The sequence below is a fragment of the Phodopus roborovskii genome, unplaced genomic scaffold, assembly GCF_943737965.1.
Source record: "Phodopus roborovskii unplaced genomic scaffold, PHOROB, whole genome shotgun sequence".
In the NCBI taxonomy this organism is placed as follows: domain Eukaryota; kingdom Metazoa; phylum Chordata; class Mammalia; order Rodentia; family Cricetidae; genus Phodopus; species Phodopus roborovskii.
The window spans coordinates 33,742,528-33,767,219 of NW_026126409.1; the positions used below are offsets into that span (position 1 = coordinate 33,742,528).

The 24,692-nt window shown below is 39.4% G+C and overlaps 1 protein-coding gene across 1 annotated transcript in view; it reads right to left on the reverse strand.

Moving 5' to 3' along the window:
• Nucleotides 1-2,750: 2,750 nt before the first annotated feature.
• Mtmr7 (myotubularin related protein 7) overlaps nucleotides 2,751-24,692 on the reverse strand; it is a 77,041-nt gene continuing 55,099 nt past the window's right edge. The window contains exons 8-14 of the mRNA XM_051182306.1: nucleotides 15,760-15,869; nucleotides 14,500-14,625; nucleotides 12,531-12,580; nucleotides 9,401-9,601; nucleotides 7,007-7,147; nucleotides 5,746-5,872; nucleotides 2,751-3,404 (exon numbers count right to left, since the gene is read on the reverse strand). Of these exons, the coding sequence (XP_051038263.1) occupies nucleotides 3,042-3,404; nucleotides 5,746-5,872; nucleotides 7,007-7,147; nucleotides 9,401-9,601; nucleotides 12,531-12,580; nucleotides 14,500-14,625; nucleotides 15,760-15,869 (1,118 nt within the window). The 3' untranslated portion in view covers nucleotides 2,751-3,041. The remainder of the gene's footprint in view (nucleotides 3,405-5,745; nucleotides 5,873-7,006; nucleotides 7,148-9,400; nucleotides 9,602-12,530; nucleotides 12,581-14,499; nucleotides 14,626-15,759; nucleotides 15,870-24,692) is intronic.

The window sequence follows — 24,692 nt, forward strand, 5'->3', positions numbered from 1 at the left end:
TATGTTCAGGGCCTCAGGCATGGAGATGGGCACACTTCCAGCTGAGTTCTCCTCAGGAATGAAAATCTGAACTGTACTGGAGATGGGGCTCAGTGCGAACATGCTTATCATGAAAGCCTGCATGAAGACCCGAGTTCAGATCTTAGAATCTCTATAAAAACCTGGCACATGATAGAGCAGGTCTGTGATGCCATTACTCCTACACATGAGAGGAAGCTGAGAGAATCATTCCAGGAAGCTGTGCAGAGCAGTGTATATGATGAACAAAATAGTGGCAAATGAGACCTTGCAAGGAGAAAGGCAAAGACCAACACCTGTTCTGTTCCCTCTCTTTAGCACTGAAGCAGAGGTGTGCTCACAGGTGCGCATTAAATTTTTAAAAAATCATTGGAAGGTTTCTGTTTCTTTTCCTTGTTTTTCAATTTAAAATTGTCAATTGGCCTGTTCAAACATGATCAAAATTCTTTCCTTTTGCCTATCAAGTTTTAGTTTTACTAAAAGTAATGAAGCACTTGAGCTGTAACTGATTGGGAAGTACTATGTCTTCAATCAGTTACATATTGAAGTATTCCCTGAAACACTACCTTAAATAATAAAACACTTCATGACTGAAGTATGATTTAGAATGAACATGAACACTAGAGATTTTAGTCTTGTTGAATTGACCATGATTTGTCCAGGCTCTCAGTAAATTTGTATGTAGTTTCAGTGTGAGGCTAACTTGTAAAAAAAAGACTTAGTGAACACATGTTTACATTATGTCTTACAAGATGAGGGAACATAACGTGTATGGCTCTGATGCTGAAGGTGTCACATTAAAAAAATAAACATTTAAAATATATGTACTATTTGTTCTTCCAAATACATTATCCAGTTTGGCATAGATGCTGGCTTATTTTTTTTTCTTTCTCTTTTTTTTTTATACTTACTGCCTGCCATAAGAAATTAGGCAACAATATTTCAAAGAATGGATACTAAAAAAATGGTAAGAAGAAAGCCAGGCATGGTGACACATACCTTTAATCTCAGCACACAAGAAGCATAGGCAAAAAGACTCCTGAGTTTGAGGTCAACCAGGGTTACACAGTCAGATGCTGTCCCGCAAAAAAGGAAGAGGAGACATGATACAAAGCTATAAAAGCCACTCTCACTATATGCCATGTGTTTGTTAGCTATTAGACTATTAGATAAGACTAGAAAAAAAAAAAAGCGAATAAATATTTCTTATGCTTGATTAGGGGAACTTCTCAACAGAAAATGCTCAGATTTAACATCTAAAAGAATTATACTTGCTTTATTTTTATATTAATATTTTTATATACAGGCCTTTAGTATATTAAAGTCATCTTTAAATGTGAACACTATTAAACTGTCTTACATTACGTGATATGTGTATATAACTCACTCTAGAAGTTTTCAGTCTCTTGTCCTTTCTTTTTAATGTATTTTTATGTCCACAAAATTGAATACATTATCTGATATAAATTTTCACATTTTAAAATACTATTATAAAAATCTAAGATTAAATTTATCTCTTTATTAGAATGTACTAATATTGCAAAACCATAAATAACATTTCAGTGTGTCCAGACACAACAGCATTTCTCCATTAAAGAGTCTTCAGATCAAAAGTTCAATTCCATCCCCATGTTTTAGCATAAGAATGGGAATGATTCTGCTCTAAATGTGCATTTTAACAGAAACTTCAGAAATGGCATTCATCAGTCCATGGTCATGAGATATAGCTAATGATACTTTGCTATATAATTTGTAAAGTGAAAAACACTATGTAACCTTTACTCCCTGTGTTAGTGGACATGATGTAGGGGTTTGAAGAATGGCCCCAAAGGTTCTATTTGAATGTTTGCTTCCAATTTGGTGGAACTGTACCGGAAGGATTAGGAAGTATGGCCTTGTCAGAGGGGGTGTGCCACTGGAAGCCAGATTTACATTTCAAAAAGCCCACACCATTCCCAGTTAGCTTTCACTGCATCTGGGTTATGTCTGAAGTTGTGAGCTGTCAGCTACTGCTCCAGTACCATACCTGCTTGCCTGCTGCTGCGTTCCCTCCTGCCATGACATTCATGGAGTCTAACTCTCTGAAACTGTAAGCCCCAAATAAATTCTTTCTTCTAGTTGCTTTGGTTGTGGTGTCTTGTCACAAGAGAAAAGTAACTGAGACACATAATAACAAGTTCCCTAGTTCTTCTCTGGAGGTTTTCCCTTGCTGATGAATTATTACCTACAGAGTCTATAGTGTTGTCTTTTACAATCAGGTTGGTGGTGGCTCACAGTTTTGGTAGATCCAGCCTATGAACTAGTAATAAAAGGTTGCTAAGAGGTGATATCTGGATTCATATTTAAGATAAAGTGAGTGAGGCTTCTGCTTTATTAGATACTATGTCCATATTAAAGAAAAACATACATTTTAGCATTTTTAAGTGGTTAAGAAAAGCAGAAGATACTCCAGAGGGGGAAATATATTTAAATATCTAATGAGAAGGTAAAATGGTTATCCGACCTGAAAGATTAATTTCAAAGATATTTAGGACTATATTTATTAACAAAAAAAGATCACTTTCAGTACTTAGTTTTAAAAATATTGGTAAAGGAAGAAGGAAATGTCAAATGTTTCAGAAAACAAACTGTATCTGTAAGTGAAGTAAATTCTAAACCATGAATAGGTATGAGGGAAAGGAGAGAGGGCTAAGTAGAGACATGACATGCCTGGGAAGACTTGTATGGGACCACCTCAGGTGGTGACGGTTTGTTTTTTCATAGTGAATATAATTTTCATAGTCTAACATGAGCCTCAGGAATGGTGAACAGTCTTCATTATGATTTGATAAAAGAACTGGCTATTGACGGACTATATTTCTTTTATTTTTTATTTTTTTCATTTTCATAGCTATACTTTATGGTTCTCGATGGAACGTGCCATTTCTTGAGATTTATTATTATTTTTATTATTATGAATTGCACTGTCCCTTTAATTTGGAAGTGTTTCTGTATCTTTTTGTTTGGAATTCCAAAGGGAAGCCTCAGGCAGTGAGAAACACAGCTTCATCAGAGTCCCGGTCCTTGCCACTGTCTTCACTGGGAGCATGCTCACCACCACTTGGAGAACGGCAGCTCAAATCCTCCACCCCAGACTCCTGGTCACTATTCACTGACAGATCAGGATCTGAGCTTTTCAAAATGTCATGGGTTAGAATTAGAGCAGAATCTTCATCACCCTGGGAAGGGCTCCTGGATGGGAAGGACTTCATGTTCCCACTGTAATCCTGAGGGGTATTGGCTGTGCTGTTGTCTGAGGTAGAAAATCCCGAGTGTTTGCTGGGTTCACTCTGCTTACTCTTCACTTTGGCGCCATTGAAGTGGACTTTCTGAATTTTTTCCAGCCTCTAAAAAATAAGTAACAATTTTGAGGAAAGTCATAAATAATTTATCTTTATATATATGCATGCCTTATTAGTCATTGCCTCCCAAGAGTCTTATATCAGTTGAAAACCAGAGGTCATGAACTTGAACAAAATTGAGAGGCTTTCTTTCTTCAGCTCTGATGTAAGGGTGGTAATAACTGTCTCAACAGATTCTCTATCATGTGAACAATGCAATAAGGTTGAAGTGCCTGGAAGTCGTCTTTTTGGCTTTTATGTCTACAGTTCGTATTTCCATCCTATTAACTGTTAAATGTGTGGGTTTTGTTTTTAATTTTAAAACATGTTTTATTTTATGCATATAGATGCTTGTATGTATGTATGTGTACCGTGTGTGTCTGGTACCTGTGGAGATCAATTGGAACTAGTTGCAGGTAATTATAAACTGACATGTGAGTGCTAAGAATTAAACCCGGGTCCTGTGAATCCAGACTCAGCCATAGCACACACCTGGAGTATTACAAAACACAGACGGACTTATCTCATTTGGGGAAGATAAAATGGTTTCAAGGGAAAGAGCAAAGGAAACATTGTAATTAAGTCTGAAAGGGAAGAGCTTGGACCTTGCAGTGGCTACAAAGCCACAAAGGCAGGAAGCAGAAACTGTTACAGTTAAATGGGAAGCATTTAACTAGAACTGAAAGAAAATACAGCACAATATGGGACAATTTCAAAGGCTAAGAAACTAGCTATTACAAGAAGTCAACATTTTAAGATTAAGATACTTTTGATTCTAACTACTTTATTTCTACATTTTAAAAAATTTCAACCAAAAGTATGCTGTAATAAGTAGGATAGTAAGATTCAGAAAACTGGATGCCTTTATGAAAAATAAACTGGCCCAACAAGAGGAGGCTTTGGCAAAAGGCCTAACATGCCTCCAAAACTATAAATTTAATCTGGGGCTCATTTCAGCTCTCTGCCATACCTGACTCCAGTCATCTGGGTCATGTAAAAATGGATTTCTAGACTTGATGCTCAGGCGTCAGACTCCTCAGAATGTAGACTATTGCTGCATAGTTAAGATATGTTTCTCCAGTCATGTATACCAGTGATGCAGAACAGAGAGCTCTTATTTATTCTAGGACAACCATTTAGGCTTATCTCCAAAGTACTTAAGTTCAACAAGGGAATACATTTACAACCCTAAACTTAAGGCCTGAAAAGTGATTTCTTCTAGTGTACTATGAAGGGAACAAGTGTCATCCTTACACTTTAAAGCTCCATTTTCTTAAGCCATAATTCATAGTGGGGAACTGCAGATGAGTTTCCACTGGCCAAACAATTCAGTTTGAATTTGCTAACTTTATGTAGGCCGTTGTCTGAGAGGGGTTCATGTTCTTTTCCAGTAGCATCACTGCACTCAGCCTTCATCCTAATGCTTATTTTATACACTACATACAGCTGTTTAAAAGTCCAAATTGTAAAGTTTTTAAAGTATTGTGTGTGTGTGTGTGTGTGTGTATGCACGCGCGCGCGCATGCACGTGTGCACATGCCTGAATGTATGTATGTACAGCACACGCATCCAATGCCTGTGGAGATTCAGGCATCAGATCCCCGAACTTTGGTTACCTATGGTTGTGAACTACCACTGGGTGTTAAGAACCACTCCCAGATACTCTAAGAGGAGTAGTACTCTTAACCATCCAGCCACCTCCAACCCCATCTCATTCTATTTCAAATACTGATTCTCATTTGAAAATACAGGTTACAAACAACAGGAATTTATTGCCAGTTCTTGAGTAGATGAATGGCAGAGTTTTAGGATGAGTGAGGCAGAGTGAATAGTATTCACTGAAGATGACATATGTAAGTACAAAACACACACACACACACACACACACACACACACACACACAAAATGTCTGACCAATAGTGAAAATTATTTGTGCACAAATTATACCATATATAGTTAACCTCAGCTATTTACATATCAATACAGTATCGAATGAAATTCTTCAAAGTTGAGAAGTAATTTTGCCTTTTCACATTTTCATGCCCCCTACCTTTTTAAAGAAAACTTAAGTACTCTCAAATAACAGTGGTGGGAAAAATAAAATGTACTAACCAATAAAGTATTTCAACAAACTGAAGTAGACCAAACCTAACATAGATGACTGGATAGGTTTTGGTTTGGGCTTCATTTATCTAGGTATTTACCCAAATGAGACTATTTTATCTTATCCACCAACTAAAAGGAAACAGCTGGTGCTACATTTGATGTTGTAGACCCTGAGGGTCTTCCTCGAGGTAATGTTCACCAAACAGGCACAGAAGAAAATGGAGGCAATAGTAAGACTCACCCCCTCCAGGACTTCCAGTTCTCCCTCCAGCTGCTGGGACTCCTCCTTCACGGCCATGAGGTAATCTGTAACAGACTGTCGAGGTTGCAGCCCCTTCTCAAAGCGGTTATACATCCCACTCCAAAACCTGGGAAGGAGGAAGGAGACCACATATTCTAGGCTGAAAACTCACAATCTCATATTCTAGGCTGAAAACTCACAATCTCAAGTCTTGTCTTCTCCTGCCTCTGCCTCCTAACCAACAGTAAGTAATAGGCTTGGAAAAGCAACTATTAAAGGTAATAACTTCAGGCTGGTATTTTTTTCTAGGGTAGTTGACTTCACTTAGAGTAAATTCATATAATACTGAATTAAAACAAATTTTTCTATAAATAGACTGAAACGGCATTTTTTTATCATTGGAACTTTGAGAATTTGTGATTATATATTTAGAATTTCTGCTACAAAGGAAAGCTTGCTTTTATACAACCACCAAGCTGAATATAATACAAATGCAACAAATGTCCTGTGGGGGTATCCTTAGGCCTATAAGAAAGTGCCGTGAGGGCAAGGACTCTCATTGATCTGTAGCACACAGAACAGTGCCTGAGCCTCAATAAAATATTTAATTTTTAGTTATGAACTATTAATAAGTTGCACTACAGGTAACTGTAGCATGTCTTGATTTGTTTTAAAAACTGCTGTTCTGCATAAACCATGAGGGCATTTTTGATAATGGAACTAATATTCTGCTATGTTGTCAGGAATAATACCAAAGTAACTAGGACTGAAACCATTTTTAGGAATAGAACCCATAGTGTGTCAAACTGCTGCTTTCTGGCTTGGTTTGAATCATTTTACCATGAAGACAGACTGAGGTAAATCCAAAGGTAAGCACGCAGCACAAATCTAGCATATCTGAACTAGAACCTGCAAAGGCCCCTGCTCTCCCTTCTCCCCAGTACCATGTTAAAATCAATGGTTTTCACAGGCAAGTATTTCCCCCAAACTCATGCTTCCAATTCTGTCTCTATAGGACTTGACTTTCCTTTCTTTCTCCCTCTTCATTTCCTGCACTTCAGTTACCACGGTAGAGATGTCTGTTCTTAAAAACCTTACTATAAAGCATCAGTTTCTAAAGGGAATTTCCCATGTAAAGAGTGATAAGCATCATCAGAGAGGCTGTTTTCCTCCCTGGTGGGTTCTATGTCCAGTAAAGCCTCGAAGCATGAGTCATGCCAGTTACAAAGCACATCTGGCAAGTCCCTAAAGACTGACTTACTTATATATGAAGTTGCATGGAGCTGTAGGCAGGTGAAGGCTCCCTTGGGTCTGACTGTGGTCAGCTCTAAACAGAGGATTGAGGTAGTCAGCCCGATTCTTCCACAGGTGTGACCACAAAGAATAGGTTCTTTCTTGAATCCTGTTATTTAAAAAAGAAAAGAAAAAAGAAAGAAAGAAAGCAAATGATTCATCTTGGTTCTTCTATAACAAATATTTTTATACTCAAGCTGTAAAGAACTAGTAATCATTATCTGATGTGTTCTTACTATAAAACGGTGATCTTGGCATGGTACAAAATGTTAGGGTAGTCTTCACATTGACAAAATGTTTGCTTTTTTGAGTATTTAAAGAAACATTGGTTATGTATTTTCTTACAGTTTTTATCCTCAGTTATTAGATACTTAAGTTTCTAAGCACGGTACTAATTGCTTCATTTTTCTTTCATTTAATCCACAATTCTATATATGTCTCATTTGCTGGATGAAGAGACAGATGGGAAGTAGTTAGTAGAAAAGTGAGGAGTGAAAGCCAAGCAGATAAAAGTAGAATTAGCGATCCTAGTACAGCAGACCACAAACTGTCCAGAAAAATCAGTAAGGAGAAAGGATAAGCTCTGCCATGTGCACATTCCTACTTATATATCCTGAGGGTATAGATGGGAGTCTTCAGCAACTGTGAACCTTTCCCTGTTTCTCTATGGAGGAAGGGAGTAGAGTATGTGGATGCATGCATGTGTGGGGGCAAAATCATCCTTGACTGATCTGCCTTATTCATTGAGGTAGGCCCTCTCATTCTCAGTCTCACTAGACAGCTGCTCTAGAGTTCCCTTGTAGAACTTTAGAAGCTGGAATTGTATTAGCATTGGTTCTGGGAACCCAAACTCCAGTCCTCATGTTTGTGGGCAAACATAAACCACTGAGCCACCTCCCACTTGTTTTTTGAGTACAGTTCTCTCTCTGATCCCAGAAGTCTAAAAAGGTCTGTGAGTCTCTACTTCCCTAGCACTGGGATTATAAGCACACAGAAGGCTGGAGAAGTACATGGCTCAGCAGTTCTTTCGGGACCTAGTTTCTGTTCCTAGTACCCTCATGATGGCTAACAACCATCCTTAGGGGATTTAGGAGTCTCTCCTGATGTTTGCCTATACCAGGCATGCATGCAGTACACATTCATACATGCAGGGAAAACATACACCTAAAATAAAAATAATATTTTAAAAGCATACCACTAGGCCAGGCAGTGGTGGCACATGCCTTTAATCCAGGCACTTGGGAGACAGAGGTGGTTGAAGCTCTGAGTTCCAGGCAAGCCTGGTCTACAAAGCTACATAGAAAACCCCTGTCTTGAAAAACAAACAAAAAAGCATAGACTACACCCATTGGTTTTTGTTTGGCTTTGTTTTTAAATGTGAGTTTTGGGGATTGAGCTTCGGTCCTCGTATTTGCACAGGTAGTGGTCTGCCAACAAGCCTGTACTCAATAGTGTCTGTTCATCAGAAATCATACAGCATCTACTACAAAAAGTAACTTTTTATTTCACTCCAGATGATACACATGAAATCTACCTTACTGGTTCGATCTTCTTTCATAATTAACTCATATACAATGAGCAATGAGTTAAAATCATTTTATGCTTTATCATTAACCCAAAAAGTTATTTCATTTGCACTTCTTAAATCACCCTAGGTTTTCAATGATATTTAAAATTCTACACTTTAGATTTTACTAGGCTTAACTAATGCAGCACAGCTTTAATCTGGAATGGAGATGTTCTCAAGTGATTAGTGATAGCACTCAGGGGTAAAGATCCTGAGTGCCATGACAGCCTAGACTATACTGTGACACTCAACCTCAAAAATTTAAAAAAGACAAAAAAAAAAAAAAAAAAAAAAAAAAAAAAAGAAAGAAAGAAAGAAAAAGAAAAAGCCCGAGGAAAAGGTACATAGGTACCATATGGGACCTACCTGAATGAAAAGGTCTGAATGACAAAGCTCATCGCCTGCTATGTGCAATGAATATATCCCAAATAAAATCATAAACTGAATGGTTTCAGTTTCAAATATACTTTTCCAGCTAACTTGACATTTTCATTATGTCTATCAAAAATATGTGTGACATTTTTTAAGGCAAACATAAATTTCTTCAATTCCAGATGGTTCCTTTAAATACTAGTGTCAAGTCTTCTGATGTGTCTGATTCAGGTATAATCAAAGGGAAAGTGATTCTACATATTTCTGTCAGTTGATAACATTTAAGCCACTTATGAAGTGATGTCAGGAATGGGAAAAGAATGTAGAGTAGTTCTGTAACTCAAGTAGTTTTCAAAATTATGAAAGTCTATATATGAAACCCTCAGTTGCCAAAATCATTGAAAATTGAACATCAAAACATACCTGAGTTCTCTTCTCTCCTTCTGGCTGTTACATAGGAAGTTTCCAAACTGACAGGAGTAAACATGATGCTGAATGTGAATCAAAAACCTCTCGTTGAACTCAAAGGCGCAAGGGAACTGCTCCATTAACTGCCAGACACACTCAATGAACTGGTCGATTACTGGAGAGATTTCTTTTGGGTCACCATCTAAATTTCCATATCTGTAAAACAAAGTATTCCAGACTTTATAACATAAGAGCTTTTTTTGTTTGTTTTTTTGTAAGTTAGAAATCTACAAATGCAAAGATAATCATAAAAAGCCACCTCGATTCCTAAATAAATCTTATAAGCCCTGCTCTTCTGGCCATAGCTACACTTCTCTGGAGCCCACTTCTAGGTGTGAACAGGATCCCCTTACCTCTGTCCTGAAGCACCTTTCAGCCTTTTCCACTAGCCTGTTTCAATTCTTCTCTGCCACACAGATTTGTACATGCACTTTCTACCAAGCAACCCACAGCCACCACATTTTCCTGAGATATAAAGAAGACAGCAGAAACCAAGGAACAAAACCCCACCCAACACAGAGATGAGCACCTAGAATTATAATCATTCTGAACACAGATGGCTAGATACCTGTGTAAAAAGCACTAACAGCTATGACAGTATGTCTCCCCTAGAGCCTAGCAACTACCGCAGCAGTCACTGAGTATTCCAACATAGCTGAAGCACGAGAAAAAAATACCTTAAAATAGCCTTTATGAATATGATAGTGGTCTTTAAAGAAGTAAATAAATCCCTCAGAGAAATCTGTGAAAACACAAACAGTGGGAGGAAATAAATGAACAAAACAGCTGAAGTACTGAAGTGAAAATAGAATCAATAGACAAAACCCAAACTGCTCTCTTTGGCATCACATATACTAAAAGAAAAGGAAAGCCAAACAGAGGAATCGGGAAATGAAAGATTGAGAAACTTAGGAACCTCAGAGGCTAGCCTCACCAAGAGAAAAGAGATGTAAAATTTTTTAGGCGTGTAAGACGAACAAATGGATACCTTGTTTAAAGGAAATGTTAAATGTAAGTAAAATCCTGGCACAAAACAGCCACAAAATCTGGAACACTTATGAAAAGACCAAATCTACGAATAAAGCAATAGAGGAAGAAATTCAGCTCAAAAGCACAAACTATTTTCTATAAAATCATAGAAGAAAATCTCCCAGCCTACAAAAGGTGCCTAACAATGTACATGAAGCATACATAACATAGAATAGCATGAACCAAAAAGTACATGCCCCATGACACACAAAACACTAAATGTATAGAATAAAGAATATGAAAAGTACAAGGGAAATAGACCAAGTTACATACAATGGCAGACCTATTAGAATAACACCTGACTTCTCAATGGAGATTTTTTAAAGCCCTGTGCTGATGTTCTACAAACCCAAAGAGACCACAGATGCTAGTAAACTTTCAATTAGGTGGAGAAAAAAAAAAAAAAAAAAAAAAAAAAAAAAGACATTCTAAGATAAAAATCAAACTTAAGGAGTATCTGTCTATAAACCCAGCCATACAGAAGAGGCACTAGAAAGTAAACTTCCATCTAAAGAAGAAAACCACATCCAAGAAAACACAAGGAATAAGTAGTTCCAGACCAGTAAATCAATATATGACAACAAAATAAGTGGAATCACCAAACACTGCTCAATGACATCTCTCAACATCAATGGTCTCACTTCCTCCAATAAAAGGACAGAGTAACAGTGAATACAAACACAGGAACCATGCTGCTGCTATATCCAAGAACCATATCCAAGAAACACAGCTTAACATTGATAGACATCACCTCTGGGTAAAAGGAGCAAGCAGATGTGGCCATTTTAATCTCTTACAAAAATAGATTGATACCTGCATAGAACTTTAAACTCCTATGTTCTAGCAACTTTAGTACAGGAAGGTAATCTGTATGCAATCAAGGAAAAACATAAAGACCAACCCAGTTCCAAACTCTGATCTACAATGGTGTCCTACCAGTAAGATATGGTAGTGCCATGGTGGCACAAAACTTAGAGCAGTAACCAACCAATATCTGATTTAATTTAATGCCCACTCCATGAGATGGAACCCATACCCAACAGTAGCACTTGGGTGACCAAGGAACCTGAGACAGCCCAGGGACCTAGAGTAAAACCAAATACTATCATTCTGCTAAAAATAACTTAGCAATAAAATGATGCCTGATGACATTCTGCTACACTCATAGATCAGGACTTGCTCAACCATCATCAGAGAAGCCCTCTTGAGGAAGAGATGGCAACAAATGCAAAGACCCACAGCTAGACAATATGCAGAAAGTGAGAGACTTTAGAACATCCCTAAATGGGTTGATTCCTTTTGAAAGGGAGGTAGAAAGAGTGTGAGAGCCAGAGCGGATGGGTGGAGGACACCAAGAAAACAAGGCCCTCTAAATCAATAAGAGGCACACACAAATACATGGAGACTGAGTCAGTCTGCACCAGATGGGGCCCTAGAGGTAAAAGGAAAAGTGCACACATGCCCCCATCCCTAACCTGGACGCTATCTCCAATTGATAACCACTTTCAAATGAAAATTTAGTTTCATCCCAGCTGTTTCATTAGGGAAATAAACTACTCTTAAGGGTATGCTGATGCCACTGTAGATGGTCAACAGAGAACAAACTGAATAGCTCTTAGGTCCCTTGTCTTCTTCATGACATCTTTTCATTTATTTCCTTTTCTTTTTAAAACAATTTTATCTTTTTAATTTTTTTTATTCCCTTTACCCTACAGGTCCTTTGTGTATATATTATGGCTTCTGGTTTTGTGAGGTTTTTTTTGGGTGGGGTGAGGTGGTGGGAGTCCTAAGGGCAAACAAGTAGGTCTGTGTTTCTTGTGCCTTTTCGTAGACTCTCTTATTTATTTTGTCCTATTCCAATGTGTTTTTGTTTTATTTTACATTTTATTTTGGAATTATCCCTTAGATGGCTATTTGTTTTCTAATGATACAAGAGAAGCAGTAGAATCAGATGGGAGGAGGAGGAACTGGGAGAAGCAAAGAGAATTGTAATCAGGATATACTGTATATTTTTTAAAAAATCTATTTTCAATAACAGAAAAAATATATTGCTTACCTATGATTAAATTTATGTCCAAAGGCAATCCAGTCCTTTTCAATTAATACCTACACAAAAAAGAATATAAATACCCTGGAAGCTTCTGAGGGCAATACAAGAGAACCATACTAACAATAAAGAACTCAGTTACTGAGAGCAGAAGAAAGCCCTACCTGACAGAGTATGCTGTCAGACAGGAGGGAGTTTAAGAGCACTTGGTATTCTTCAGAGGGCCCAGTGCCAGGCCCCAGCACCCATATGGCTACTCACAACTGTCTGTGTCTCCAGGTACACACACACATGGTGCACACATACATACTTGCAGATAAAACCTCTTATATAAAACAAAAAACCTTAAAGAACCACATTATCCACAATATACTCATGGTTAAAGGCCTTCTACATGATAATTAAACTAAAATACATGTGTGAGATTGCTGTAACTTCCCAGAATCCACTGTGCTTATGGCTTTACATGTCATCGTGTTTGTCTGACAGCCATTATTGCCCATCATTTTAGAGAAAGGGAAGCTAAAGTAAGGACAGAATTCTCCAGAGATCATGTGCTTAGGAAGTACTTCATATCTGAAGGTCTCTATTCCTAACCATCAGTTAGACAGCATGCAATGCTCTTCCCTACAATGTAAAATCCTTCCCTGCCAACAAAATAAAGGATGCTTTCTTGTACCCTATATTAAAGAATTCTAAAGCCATGGGGTTAAGCACTGTTTGAAATTTCAGCACTTTGAAATTAGGGCTACCATGAGTTTACTGTCTGAAATGGTATAGATTAAAAAAAAAAATTTAATCAAAGGCTGGAGTGAATGTACAACTCTTGTGGAAGATCTGAGTTTAATCCCAATCCTCACTCTAAACAGTTTACAATCTTTTGTGACTCCAGCCTCAAGGGGTTCCCATGCACACACATGTACCTATACACCTTTTTAAAAAACTGCTTAATGAAGTAATATGGAATAATTCATTAATACCACTCAGTAGAAATACACATATGGGCTTAAGTCTCCCCTTGACAACTCTAAATGCATTTCATATATTTAAGGCTTAATATGTAAAGAGTCCTGTAGTATGTGCCTAGGAAACCCTACACTCTCCAACTAAACAAAGGAATCTAGTCTATGAAGAAAAACACTGATGCAGAAGTACATCTCAAATGTCTGAAGTAGTATGTTCTCAGCATACAAATAGCCTGCCTCTTCTATGTAGTCCCCAGGTAAGAGCTGGCGTAACTTACTAACAAAGATCCAGTGATTCAGATGGTTTTTGGAGCTCCTGCCAGCCTTTGTCCCAAGCAGATTCAAGATCCACCAAGGCACTCCATCAAATTTTGGTTCAAGAGGCACGTACTACTAGATAGATCACCTAGTCACCACAAAGTCCCTATAGTCATTTGAAAGAATTCTACCAGCTCAGCCATAACCTCACATCCCAGGCAACTGAAGTTGGAGTCAAAGCCAAATTGTAATGCACACGCAAAAAGTTCCAGTTCTCAAAGATGTGTTCCTGATTACAGCAAAAATGGAGAACACTGAAATTCAGTATGTCCTCCAGTGCTGTCCAGGACCATTTAAAAAATAGACTTAAGAATGAATGCTGTTTTTGTTCTCCCAAGCACTATTTGTACATGCAGAAATACATTCAATGCAAAATTTTTCCAAATATTTTTCCTTATATTTTCTGTTATACAGTTCATACACTGTCCCAACTTATGATATCTGTAAGCAAATTATCTAAAAAAATCATTAGTTTCCACATTGAATTTGAATTCAGCATGGACCTAGTCTCAATATCCTCAAAATTAATCTATTTCAAGCCTGTTTCAGTTTCTCCCCTTTAATTAACCTTGCTGATCTATTAAGAGAGGAACAATGCTTACTAGAAGAGGAAAAAACGTCACAAGATTCTAAACATGAAGTGCACTGCTGGCCCAGGCTCTGCGTCTCTTAAGATGGTTGTTAACCAGACTCACCATGAAGCCCTTCACAGTCCGATAGTAAGGATCCAGCAGCAGGCTTGCCACGGAGCACACCTGGGCAGTCCTGTCCCAGCCATCAGAACAGTGGACAAGCACACTTGCCCCTTCCTCTGATACTGCCTGAAATGGCAGAGGGTCACAGTGACGATTACGTTTGGCCATGGACTAACAGAACTAGGGGTTAGCACTTAGGCCTAACCTTCTTAGAGCCAGCAACCAAAACTTTTCTTTCCCTTCTCATTACATACAAAGGCCAACATTCAAATCTCTACAAATTAACAGCTGTACTGAGCACAAGTATGTGCACTATGCAACACACTTCCATGTCATATCCCTAACTTACCTACAACCTAAGTTAAGCCTTCTACAATCCTTTTCTAAAAAGGAAAGGTGCGAAAAACATCTAATTTATCAAATTGTGAAATTATAGATAAAATAATGGCCAAGTAATATATCCAGAGGAAGGAAAGGTTGCATCAGAATCTTCTAGGAAAGGATTCTATCTGCTGTTGCATATATGCACACATCTTTAGCTTGGCTGAAAACACAAACTGGAAAATGGGATGCTTATGTAACATTTGTCAGTAACTGAAATTATACTGTTATTTGTGTGTATGGTCACGTCTGAAAGAGACTTAATTTGATCCTGCTTACTCACTACTGCATACCTAGCACAGTGCCAGCTACTAAGTAAGGACTGCTGGATAAATATCTAATAAAGGGCATCCATACCCATCAGAAAGGCATGGTTCTCTTTAGACAGAAGTCTAAGAGGAATTTATTTACAGAAAATACCCAGTATCATGATAGAATAATTAAATGGTTGACATAAAAATATTTTCTATACAGGTTCTAGCAGACCCTCCCAATTGTAGAATGGAATTCATCTGTTAGCTTTTGCTTAAGTCATGATTGAAAAGCAGGACTTATTGGATATAAGCCAATCCCATCACTGAGGTGACAAACCCCCCCACCCCCATGAGTTGTACAGTCTCCTACAGAAAATTCTTTCTTTTATCCAGGGTTAAATCTAACAGAGGAGAGAATATCTGCAAATATTCTATCATTTGACCACCATGATAACACAGCTAACTGGCCACTGCACTTTTTCACAAAATCATGTTCAGTACATGGAGGCCTGCAAAAGCCTGCTATCCATGCTTTGGGTACAGACAGCCAATAGAGAACCAGCCATGTTCTGAGGTTATACAGCTTCAGTCCATCCCTTAACTCTTCCTCTGTGCCTTCACAAACCTTTGCAATGAAGATCCCTGCATCCATGATGGCTTTGATGTGCCTTAGCCAGCCTGAGTTCTCTAGCCCCCACAGGAAATCACTCATAGAAGGAGATTTAAGTTCACACACTGCAAGAAAAACACGTCACAAATGTGAAATTAAGGCAATCTCTCATTATACATGGTATTTCAGAATTTGTTGGCTTTAGTAGATATTGTCTAGCTAGTCAATAAATATCCAAGTTTATAAATTAGATTCTATTTAGTCACTTTAAGGCTTTAAAAACAATGTTTTCTCTATGGTCATGGGAGATCTACTCTCAAGAATCCTAATATTAATGAAACTCATTGACTGTTGCCATTGCAAAAGTCCAGCACAGACCATCCATCCACTTACCTTTCTGGCAAGGGTACTACCATTTTGCAGCTAAGGAGCTAGAGAATGCCATGGAAGAAAATCCTCACAATGGTGACTCTAGCAATTATTTCAATTAGAATGCTCCAATACCTCAATGCTTCATCTTAGTAGTGTTCTGAGAACACAAAATGGAATAATCCTACAAGTACCCTGTACATGGAAAAGGGTATAGCTTCTCTTGCCAGCAGCCTACTAAGTGACAGTAACACTTGTGTACAGAAAACTCAGTTCTGTACTCTGATCCCAGTCCTGTGCATCAGGCCAGGGACTTTCCCTTTGATGAAAAGAAACAGTAGGATCCCAATGAGATCTATCTTTATACATCCAAAGTAGGGCTGTAGGGACTTCTAAAGCATTATCAATAAGAAATGGTAATCTCAAGAACTCATATTTAATGTAAGAAATGAAAAGCCTTAAGGTTAATGTTCTATGTATCTCCAACACAGCATACTAAACCTTTTGAGTATATACGGGTATGAAAAGCTTTGACGTCTTAAATCATGATCTATAGTATACCGGAGGCTAGGTGTATTCTATGTCGCTCATTCATGCAGTAAACATGTACAGAAAGTAAAGAGTGTTTCCTTATCCTAACTGTAATCATCTTAGAATCATTATTCAACCCATTGAGCCTCAGTGTCTTCATTTTTTTTTCTTTTTGAGATAAGTAATTTAACTTCTCCCTGTCCTTTTCTCCCACCAAACTCTCCCATAAACCCTTCCCCTTTCTCCTACAAATCCATGGCCTATTTTTTCACTAACTGTTTATTGCATGCATATATATATATATATATATATATATATATATATATATATATGTATGTATGTATACCTTAAGTATAACCTGTTGAGCCCATACAATGTTATCTGTATGCAGATTTTTAGTGCTGTGTAGCACTGAATAACCAATTGCTATGCTTTTCTTTGGGGAATATCATGTTTCCCAGCCCCAGCTTCCTATCGTTCTTTGTGTACAGTTGAGGCCTTGTGGGCTTTTCCTTGCCCAGTATGGCATGTTCATTGGTACCATCCTTGTTCAGCTCATGTTTGGGCAGCCATGTTGGTGACACCTTAATAGGTATACTTTCTAATGTTGCTAGGAGACGAAATCTCACAGCAAACTTCCTGATCCTCTGGGTCTTAGAATCTTTCTGGTCCCTCTTCTACAATGTTCCTGAGCCTTAGCTGTGTGAGTGTCAAAACAAAGATATGCTTTCTAAGCTAAACTCCCACATTCAACTTTTAGTCATTGCAAGTACCGTGCATATGGGAGCACATGGAAATTGCGAAGGTCAGCATTTAATTCAGCAGATGCTTCCTGCCATGTATCAAATTTTCTGCCATAGGGAAAAACCATCAGCAGCTGAAGTCTAGTTTACACAGAGATAATGGAAAGTACTCAGGAAATAACACTGAGATTACCAGCACAAACATTCATTAAGAGAGCTGTTTTGTCAGAGTTTAGGGAGATGGCTTAATCTGGAAATCCCCTGCTGCACAAGTCTAAGGACCTGAGTTCAAATCACTAACACACAAATGAAAACTGAGCATGGTGCTACATGTCTGTAAGCCTGGGGAGAGGAAGAGACAGGAGGATTCCAGGAACCTACGGCCAGCTAGTCTAGCAAACTGGTGAGCCTGGGTTCAGTGAGAGACCCTGTCTCAAAACAATGAAGTGAAGTGTACTAGAGGAAGACATCCAGGTTGACACTGAGCTCTAACTGTGCACTCATTGCACATGGATGCAGCGTGCAAACACACTATGTGCATACACACACACACAAATAAAAATAAATGAGTGACCTCAAATGTGTGTAACGAGGTAAAAGAATCCAATGTGAAAGAGCTTCCTAATCACTAGGAAAAGACAAAACTATGGGGAAAGAAAAAGGTCAGTGCTTTCCAAGGGTTAGGTGGGACAGAGGATCACTCACCAGGACACAAGCACTTTGTGAACAGTAGAGCTACTCTGTAATGGTGGATACATGTTATTAAACCTTAAGACAAATACACAGAATGTATACAACAGTCAACCCAAATGGAAACTTTGGGCTTTAAGTGGTAATAATGTGTCAATGTAAGTGCACAGACCATAACAAATGTGTCTTCCAGGCAGGAATGTGTCAGGTGTAGGTACACAGACTGTAACAAATGTGGCACTCTGGGAGGCAACTTTGCTAAAACCAGAGTACTAAAGCTGGGAGGCTATACATACCAGCACTCTATGAATGTGAGCAATAGATACACATGGTGAAGATAGGCATATGGGAAGTCTATACATCGGAAAAGGCAATGCATGTTGAAGGATCTGCTTGTGAGTGGCTATACATGTGCAGAGACTGCATATGGGGAGCTATGCATATGCAGAGTTATGGGGAGGTGTTATGCATTGGGGGGGGGCTATGTGTGGGAGCTATGCATGTGAGGGCTACACATACTAGGCTACACATGTAGGTGTAAGGAATATAAGCAAATCTCTACTGCTTAGTTTTTCTGGAACCTACAAGTAGTTAAAAAAAAAACAAAACAAAACAACAAAAACTTCCCTTTAAAGAATACAGAGCAGGCATCTCAACTGGCCACAAGTGCTTCAGATCTCAGAGAAGAAATGTGCACCCCACCCAGTGTTTCCCTCTACAATTCATTATTAGTCTCAAGTGGGTTTTAACCCTTTCATTACTTACAGAAGCGTGTAAGCATGGATCTGTTACTTTCTCAGCTTTCTCAATGGTAAAAGGAGGATAACAGTTACCCTAGTGGAAAGGCTTAGTCCTTAATGCCCAGGACCTGCCCAGCTCCATCTGGCCCAGCCTCCACCATCACAGGCCTCCACCGCCATCATCTGATTTCTGCCTTCAAAGCCACTAATCCTTGCCCACCTGCTTTCCGCTGTCAAGTTTATGTTGCTGCCTCTTCCTCTTCTCTGCTCTGATACTTTCGTATTTTTGACTTTTTATTTAAAACTATTTCATGATTCCTTTAGTGGGGAACCGGGGGTGGGGAGAATAAGATTGTGTGTTGTTTTTTAACTGGAATATAAAGAGGAAATTAAAAATTGTGCCAGTGTGGGGCAGTGGCTTAAACCAAGTCTCTTGATATTCAACTGAGTCACAAAAAAAAAAAAAAAAATCTACTCATGTATTCATGTCTGTCTGAACTCCATCAGGGAAATAAAACTTACCCTGGGATTCTGAAATGGTGGTTTAGATTCATCTACTCTAGAATTCAAACTCCCATTCCTCTATGCACAGAAGTCTGCTGCTGAAGAACAACTACAGTAGGCAAGGAGTCCCTGACAGAAACAAACCCAAACCAGCTCAGGAGCAAGGCCATAGTTGTCCCCTGCCATTTTGGTCAATCATGGCAAGACTTGACATAGTCCTGTTTGAAGGTTTCACATCCCAGTTTCCCAAGATATCCAGGATGGGGTGATGTAGGATAATGTTCTTGTTCATTGCAAAGATTTATCACCCATATTGGTTTAATAAAATGCTGATTGGCCAGTAGCCAGGCAGGAAGCATAGGCAGGGCTAGCAGACTAGGAGAAGAGGAAAGTCACAGAAGCAGTTGCCAGCCAGACTCAGAGGAAGCAAGATGTGAATGCCATATTGAGAAAATGTACCACCCATGTGGCTAAACATAGGTAAGAATTATGGGTTAAGTTGTAAGAATTTGTTAGTAAGAAGCCTGAGCAACAGGCCAAACAGTTTATAGTTAATATAAGCCTCTGTGTGTTTATTTGGGACTAACTGGCTGCAGGACTGGGCAGGATTGAAATTTCTATCAACAAAGGAGAGTCCCATTCTGCAAGGGTCCAAAGAACATTGTAAGTGGTCTCTGCTGCCTCAACCAGACCTCACAACTCTGCCCTGACCCCAGCTTTCCTGCCCTGAATCCTCCATCCAATACAGGGAAAAAAAAAAAAAAACTTTCTGAACATCTTCTGGAGCTCCACTCCACATCCATGCCTCTTCTGTCTCCTCCAGCAACCCTTCTACACTTAGCTCCCAACACTCCTTACAACAAACCCCCCCTAACCTAACCACCTAATCACAGCTGTTTGGCTGTCCATCTTCCAGGCTTGAACACACACTGGACTCACATGGAGTGAGCCTTGAAAACACCATGATGACTGGGGGGAAAAAAAAAACCCTGGGGAATATATTAATATTCAAAAGGAAATAGAGCCTGGGTTATTAGCCTCAGCGGAGTGACATTGCAGAACAGTAAAGGTGATGTATATGCTGGGTAGTGAGGAGAGGGCAGCAGGTAGTGTGAGAAGTGGAATGAAGATGTATGTACAAATGCACACTCCTCCCCTGCAGGGTACTCCCAAAAGACCCCGTGCAACAAATAAGGATCTCAGAAACCAAACTGGTATGGGCCAAGATTACAAGTGAGGAAGGAAAAAAGATGCCCTGGGAGAAAAGAAAGGAGGGGTGGCAGAGATAAAAAATTGCAATGTTGTTTTGATATAAACACAGAACTGCTTAGAATTTTACAAAACTATCTCCAAGAGAGCATTTTATTGCAAAACCTAAGGTCCCTTTTAACCAGTTCTATCTCCAGGCCTTCACTGTAGAAAGAGCTCAAAGTTGTAGCAACCTTCATCTACAAAGGATTTCCTTTGTATTAGTCTAGTTTTGTAGCTGTAATCAAATAACTGAGGCTACATGGTCTTCATCATTGCCTCTCTGATGTTTCATAATTCAAATGTGAGCTCACAGAAGTCCTTCTATGGATCACATGTCTTAAGCCCTGTCTTGGGGTCTGCCCCCCCCACGTGGTTCTGCCATGACAGCACCCCCCACTGCCTGACACACTGATCAATGGAATGGAATTAAAATCCATTCATAAGCCCACACTCTTACTGCAAACTACTTTTGACAAAAAGGCCAACAATATGCACTAATGCTAGTCAAACAGGGTAGCTACATACAGCAGAATAAACCAACATCCTCATCTCTCTCCCTGTACAAACTTAAATCAAAATGAATGAAAGATTTCAATATAATATCAACTTAATCCTAAAATACACACACTCCAAGCAGGGGGTCATCAGACTCCGCTGTTCCGTTAAGTATTCTATGGAAAACACCATCTTGAAGTTATTTCACTTAAGAGGCCAATACTCAGACTGGAACTGTAGAGGCTATGGGTTGGCTACCGCACATAAAATCCAGTAGGCCTATGGGATAGCTTGGTGTTCAAAACATGTAGCTCAGCCGAGAAGAAAGGGTCCTGTTTACCCTCTCTTCTCACAGAGTGCAGAAATGACAGCAAGTTTGAAGTTAAAGTCACTAGGCTCTGTGGCTAACCTGGAGATGGCCTGTGCTGACAGGGATAGAGGAGAGACAACTCATGTGGCAGGGGAGGGGATGAGTTTCTGGGTTCTTGCCATGTCAGCTCATTTCTGACACACTAAGAAGAGCTCTTGGGTAACATCTGCCTTCAGGAACACTGAAATTGCACACGCTTGGGAAAATAATCTTGCCAGGAATTCAGGCGAGGTGACAGCTGAGAGGGTGTTTCTCCCTAATGGCCAGTGGCCATGCTCAAAGCAAACAGCTCTGTGTATGATTAACACGAATGACAGATGGGGCTACACTGGAAACTGAAACAATCAGTGCCTGGGCTTTTAAATATGAAGCTGTTGTGTTTGCTTGGATAAACTCAGGATAAAGCAGGACTACTGATCTGTTCACTCCTGTTGCCAAACCCAAACCAATATTTACAAACCATTGTGCTGAACAAAGTTCGTGTCAGCTGACATCAGAAGCATATGCCGCAAACTGCAGAGAACTATACTTGCCAGCCTGGAGCTGATGCTAGGTCTGCCACACTGTATATGTAACAGGGCATTTCTATTGTGTAAGCATACAAAACACCATAAAAACTTAAAAGCCAACATAAGATGAATTATTTAGAAGTCAAAGAAGTTACTCAGGAGAAAGGCTGCCCTCCTTGGTCTTCCCAGCACACTTACTGAACCATTTACTTTCTCCTGTGCAAATGCTGGGCACAGCGAGGAAAGACAGAAAAGGGAGCATGGGGTTGGTCTTTCCCACCCTCCCTAGCATGCAAAACCGTCGCAAGCATATTCTTCCCCTATTAGGCATCTTGAAGCATGCCCCAGTGTTGCTGATGTTGGCTGTATCACTTTTCCTTTTGCACTTGAGAAGCCAAGGCCACTCAGTCCTCCAAGCACTAGCATGATAATCCTACTCTCTCTTCATGGAACAGTGTAGGAAGAGCTGATGTTCAAGACGAGTGGAGTCTGCAGAAGGGATTTAAATGTCTGGTCAGCTTTGTCATCTCCCTCTTTTACTGAGATGCAAAATAAACTTCTGAATTGTATTGAACATGACAATGTCAACAACAAACCCCTCCTTAACCTCACCGGCCACACACACCATTGCTGGAGAACTTCCACCAGCTGCAGAGATTCTCCACAATAAGACTAAAGACAATTCTTCAGAACATTTCTCTTTTTCTTGGTATTGTCTGAAATCTCCTCACAGTATCACCATTCCTTGAATAGCCTTGTTTTCCTTAAAAGAATGTATCAAATGATGTAATATAAATTCTATGAGTCTGTGTTAGCACTGGTTGAATAGCAGCAATGGAGACAGTGCATCATGTGCATGCATATACATATTTGAATGTATAGCCACACATACACCTATCCAGTGTATATGTATATTAAATGTATATTAATTAATATGTAATTAAATATGTATGTAATTAATATGTAATTAAATGTATATTCAATGCTGACCTGAAGAAAACCAGATGGCAGGTTCATGTGAGGGATGCCCAGGAGGTTTTGTTAGCTTTACCAGTGAATTTTGTATATGAAGACAAGTTCACAGGCTCACAGCATATGATGGTAACCTCCGCTTGTATCTACCAGTCGTCATACACACTGAGCCAGCATCACCAGGAATTGAAGGTAGGATTTAAAAGCTGATAAAGTCTAAGCAGGAAACTTTCAATGAAATGGGACTAGGAGTAGGCCCTGGGATCACACTGGAGGAAGGTACACTGGTGGGATATAACTGAAAAGGTAAAGTAAGCTGCAGGGGATGCTGGGGATCCCACACCCCCACCACAGTGCAAGCACTCCCAGGAATCACACACACTGCTAATCTGAAGTCATATTGTCACTGGCAAACACACACCAACTGACAAGCCCCATAGAGTCACATGGAGACAGCTCATCGTGTCAGCCTTTAAATCCATACCGGACACTTTCTAATTTGTTTGCTCCATTTAGGAATGTCCTAGTGGCCCAAGTCTTTCTGTCACAACACAATATGAAACAATAAAAGAGTGGGGTGGCCTGCTGAAATTCTAAATCCTCACAGGATACCACACAGAGAAAGAGCACACACTCTAGATCCACTGTATTCCTTCTGAGAGTTCAGGAGATGACGATCAGTAACACCTGCAGGACAGCCTGGCTCAGGAGAAAACTATTTAAAAATATCTGAAACTGCTGCTTCCGAGCAAAGCTGCCCACATTATAAAGATGGAGCGTGTCATTTACTATGTCACCCACAGTAGCACACTCAGGAAATAACACAGCTGAAAATACAGATTTTCCACCTGGAAATTATGCCACGGACCTAAGCTCTAAGAAACAATGTCAAGACACAGCATGATCTGCAGGGACACCTCATTTTGCTACAGAAGTTCCCACAGTTAATGGGTGCAATTCTAAAGCTGTGGCTCAAGCACCCTTCAATCCATGAAAGGGAGCCTGGTCTCTTTTCAGGCCGCACTTCCCTGTGTACTGTCAGGGCAGCTGGTTGACAGACAGCTCACCTTTACTCTGTGTTTTCTAGGCCACTTCCATCTGGTCTACCGACACTCAGATTTCAATCTCTATACAACAACTTATTGGGGAAATCTCTACCAGACCTGACATATTTGTTAAATTACTTTTGATACACTTATACTGAGTGAATATAGACTGTGCTGTGAACCAGGCACACACATGGCTCTGAAAATTGTGTTTCAAATAAGGAAATTAAGAGAACTAATCCAAAGGAAGGCATAGGACCTATCAAATACCTGGCTGACTAACCTATCCAGTGCTTATTTTAAAATGTATTATTGCTCACCAAGAGAAAGCAGTATGGACCTTAGATTAGGAAACACTGGATAGTCTATGAGGCATCTTAATGTTATCAAGAAATATATGCATCATTTATATTACCTTACATATGCATAAACAAAAGACCTGTTCAATTTTACCTGATTAAAGAGGAACTCAAACCAAGGACCTGGGAATTTTCTATACCAACTTCCCTTCTCTACAGGCAAGAAAGCTGAGTGCCTAAGAGTGTGCCCTGGGCTCATACTGATTGAAAGCCATATTTCTGGCACTTACCAAGGTGAGGAAGTCACTTAGCCTCTGTGTCTCCATTTCTCATTTGTCAAATGAGAGGAAGAAAAGCAGCTGTAAGTGCCCTCAACAAGGTCACAGCAATTAACTTGTGCAAATATATCTTTAGAAGTTACTCTGTCAT